The following is a 4157-nucleotide window of genomic DNA, read 5'->3' as shown; positions in this document are numbered from 1 at the left end:
TAACACCCTTGATACATAACATCAGAATCTGCCTTTGTACAATTACATTCCATTGCTTTAATACATAATAATTGGCTAAAATATAGGACTTTGGGCAGCTAAGACACTGATGTGGCTAAGACACCAGCGTGGCTAAGACACCAGCATGGCTAGGACATTGAGACATTAAATATTTGCCATTGATTCCACTTGAGTATAATTCATCTACTCAGGTGTCTGGGCCACACTGGTGCTTTAACCATGCCATTAGAATATACATATGTACAATAAGCAGAATCAATAGCAGATATTTAATATCTCAATGTCTTAGCCATGCTGGTGTCTTAGCCACACCAGTGTCTTAGCCATAACATCAGAATACACCTTTGTACAATTACATTCCATTGCTTTAATACCTAATAATCGGCTAATATGACTTTGGGCAGCTAAGACTAAGGTGGAAAAGTGGTATTATAGGCCAATTCCAACCCAATGTTTGCAAGGTCTTATGCCTTAGTGGTATAGCGCGGTGTGGTTACTTTCAGGCTGCGGGTTTGATTTCTGCCCACGCCATTTTTTGGGCTTTTCAGTGTCTTAGCCACTCATGGGCGCTTCTGAGTGGCTAGTCCGGTGTAACTTAATAAGTTCCCGTGTCTAGGCCGCCGAACTGAATCAGCTCAGTTTCAACATCAGCATTACTGTATCACAGACGTCAATCCGTTATGCGGCCTTGCTTTGCTGGACATGATGTCATTCCTGATGGGCTATCCAGTGGCTTGTACGCGACGTCAATTTATCGTATGTACGGGATCGTTCGCCTCGACCTGCCTCGACAAGGTGGAATTCACGGTGCACGTCACGGTGGTGTCCACCCGTCTAATTAGTCTCTTCGCAGCCACACTCGCTGCCGCGTTCCTCGCCCATGCCATTAAAATTAATCACAAAATGCACGTATTAGTGTTAGCTGATTTGAACTGAGCTAACTTCGTTCTCTAGGCCCCGCCTTCATTCTAGGACATGCCCGCTCAAATCGGCCGGGCAGCGAGCGCATCCAACCCCTCCCTAAATCTCCAGAACATTCGTGGTAGGCCCGCAAGTCCTGTGTGTCCATATTAGTTCTTTGGACGCGCGATGATATCCCCGGTCATGTCGCCTGGGTCGGTAGACTATGATTCATAATCTCCGTCACTGGCACTAGTGGCCACAAAGCTGCTTGCCATCGGAGGACCACATAATTGGCTTAGTGGAAGTAATCAGGTCCCCGCCCCAGCTCTCTGCCACTACGTATACATTCGCTGACAGAAGGAATGAAGATTCCCGTCACCACCATTTCATGTAGGGAGCGGACTGGTGATTTTATTGGAGATCTTATAAAGCGTGTGGTGTGCATCTTCCTGCCAGTTCCTATCCACTCTCTAGCCGGAATGTTGTGGTCTTATAGCTTAGCCACAGTCCTCTCCTTTTTGGTGTTCCTTGTTTACAGAGCACTCTGGAACCAGCACAGACGACCTACCCCGTTCCCTCCAGGTCCGCCTGCGGATCCATTAATTGGCAATCTTCGGTCCTTTCCTGCCAACGACACGCCCGCGGGTCTCACGAAATTGGCCAGGAAATACGGTACGCCCCTCGTACACTTCTCGCAAGCTAACGACTGATCAGGGATTCGCAGGTGACGTGATGTACTTCAACATCTTGGGAAAATCACTCGTCGTTCTTAGCAGTCATGAAGCCGCATCGGACCTGTTGGAAAAGCGGAGTGCAATATATAGCAGCCGTCCACCGTCCACCGTCCATGAGATGTACGTCTGGTACCGCTTTTAATGTCATTTGACGATACTCATGACGATATGACAGGATTGGGTGGACAGACATGCTCGGATTCCTGCCTTACGGGGAGCAATTTCACAAGCAGCGCAAGCTCTTCCGACAGGCGTTCACGAAGCAAGGCTGTGTCGTATTTCGGCCGAGTCAGCTGTCTCAGGCCCATGTGCTGCTGAAGAAAGTTCTGCTGGACCCAGAGCATCTCGACGATCACGTGCGACGGTATGAATTCAACAAAGTGAGGCTAATCTATCTGAGAATCTGATCGTGTATCGCAGATTTGCTACTGCAGTTATCATGGAGATAGCGTACGGGCACAAAATCACTTCCGATGACGACCCTTACGTCTGCATGATGGAGAAAACAACCAGCATTTCCACAGAAGCAGGCAACTCTCTGACTATTCTCGACTTCTTCCCTTCACGTACGCATAGCTTCTTCACGTTCTGAGCAGTTCATTGACAGTCTGCAGTCAAATACCTGCCGAGATGGTTTCCGGGGAACTGGTTCGGTCGCCTCGCAAAAGGTACGCCTTCCTTGGAACAACCCATCGTTTGCGGTTCATGTACAGTTGCTCAGATGCGGCGCCGTTTGTTCAGCACATGCGGAACATGCCATTCGAGCGGGTGCGCCAACAGATGGCAAGTGTCCCGTTGATGCGTCACCACTCCGCACGCTTGTGCTGATTGTAGCATATAGGCTGCTGGAAATGCCACCCCCAGCTTCACGTCAATGCATATTGAGGAACTAGAACGGACAGGAGGAGCAAGCCTTGAGGATTTGCAGGCTGTAAAAGTTGCTTCGGTGCAGATGTACGGGGCTGGAGCACATGCAGTCAGTATCTCCGCAGCTCGTGTTTTATCTCAGTACTGACCTTAGTCGTAGACATGGTCATCACTCCTATCTATTATTGCGATGCTGCTTCTCCATCCCGAGGTTCAGCGTAAGGCGCAGGATGAGCTGGACGGAGTTCTCGGGGGGAAGAGGTTACCCGACTTCAATGATCGTGAGTCACTTCCCTACCTCGAGGCCGTCATCCAGGAGACGGTGAGGTGGCATCCGAATGCCCAGCTTGGTAAGTTTGAATCTGGTCGATGGCTTTATCAAGATAACAGGATCATGGTTCACAACAGGTTTGCCACACAGTAGCACCGCGGACGACGTATACCGAGGCATGTACATTCCCAAGGATGCTATAGTCCTTTTCAACAACGCGTACGTATCCCTTCTGTTAAATCCCCGTCTCTGCATATAATTGACTCATCTTGATGCTGTTTTCAACAGCGCGATGTCCATGGACGACAGGGTGTACAGCAACCCTGCCGAATTCCGGCCCGAACGCTTCCTCTCGCCTGAGCCTGAGCGGTCGCCCGTGAATATCAATTTTGGCTGGGGACGCAGGTGAGTGCTCTCGCATGACATCTCTTAACGGTCGCAAGTTGGTTGATCATTCGCTAGGATATGCCCGGGGCGGTATCTGGGCGACGCCAGCGTCTGGATTGCCATCGCATCGTTCCTTACCGCTTTCGAGATCGTACCGGCAAAGGACGGCAAGGGACAAGACATCATCCCCGAGCTCGATTGGCTCCCTGGCCTTACGTGGTCAGTATCTCCCTGCTGTTGACGAACAAGAATGAGTACTTAGTCGTCGGCAGCCACCCTGCGCCATTCCCCCGTGTGATACGACCGCGTTCAAGCAATGCGGTACAGCTTGTCGCTCAGCTCTGATCGTACGTTAAGCTAACAACTATGTATTCCACCCTAACTCACTGACGGCGGAGATCTTCTCGTAATCACTGCGTTTGCCAGAAACTACATGGTGTCAAGATACGCCGTTAGTTCAGAGAGTATCTAGCGTACATTACCTGTATATAGCGTAGCATGTGTGTATGTATGTGCGAGCCACGTCGCAATAACAGCCAAGCGCTAGTTCACATTGTCGAGGCCGCCGTTGATATCGTAACCCAGCCTACCTCCGATGCGTTGCGATTCCCCCTGGAATCGGTATCTTGGATTCGAGGTGGCAGGATAGGAGGTTGGACAGGAGCCTAATAGACGCGCGCCATTTGGCGCCCTGCTTTGCCGCGCCGCGTGCGCAGGTGCGCTGCCCACCCAGCCAACCGGAGGTTGGCGGTGGGCGGCGCAAGCTTGCGCACGATATGCTTTGAGACCTGGTGCATGAATTGCAATGTTGTTTTATGTTGTAATCTCGCCTGCAAAAGCACTGTAGTGCTAACGACGATGTGGATAAATGGCATTACAGCGCTATGTACAGCAGTCCATGGCAGGTTTGGCTGTCCCAAATATTTCTCACTTATGTATCTTCTCCTTGGGACGGGAATCGCACCTCGGGCGAG

At 50.6% G+C, this 4157-nt stretch overlaps 1 protein-coding gene across 1 annotated transcript; it reads left to right on the top strand.

The window, feature by feature from the left end:
* Positions 1–1403: 1403 nt before the first annotated feature.
* Positions 1404–3528, top strand: PHACADRAFT_108423 (uncharacterized protein; the record flags this gene model as incomplete). The annotated part of the gene is made up of 12 exons (XM_007402679.1): positions 1404–1596; positions 1649–1778; positions 1834–2022; positions 2079–2224; positions 2273–2326; positions 2380–2447; positions 2500–2634; positions 2686–2875; positions 2934–3015; positions 3085–3201; positions 3259–3402; positions 3456–3528. 12 exons carry the CDS (start codon positions 1404–1406, stop codon positions 3526–3528), a joined length of 1521 nt encoding a protein of 506 aa, XP_007402741.1.
* Positions 3529–4157: the final 629 nt, after the last annotated feature.

The sequence above is a fragment of the Phanerochaete carnosa genome (genome assembly GCF_000300595.1).
Source record: "Phanerochaete carnosa HHB-10118-sp unplaced genomic scaffold PHACAscaffold_335, whole genome shotgun sequence".
NCBI classification, from domain to species: Eukaryota; Fungi; Basidiomycota; class Agaricomycetes; order Polyporales; family Phanerochaetaceae; genus Phanerochaete; species Phanerochaete carnosa.
The sequence above is the reverse complement of the archived record's forward strand: the minus strand, read 5'-3'. Positions and strand labels throughout refer to the sequence as shown.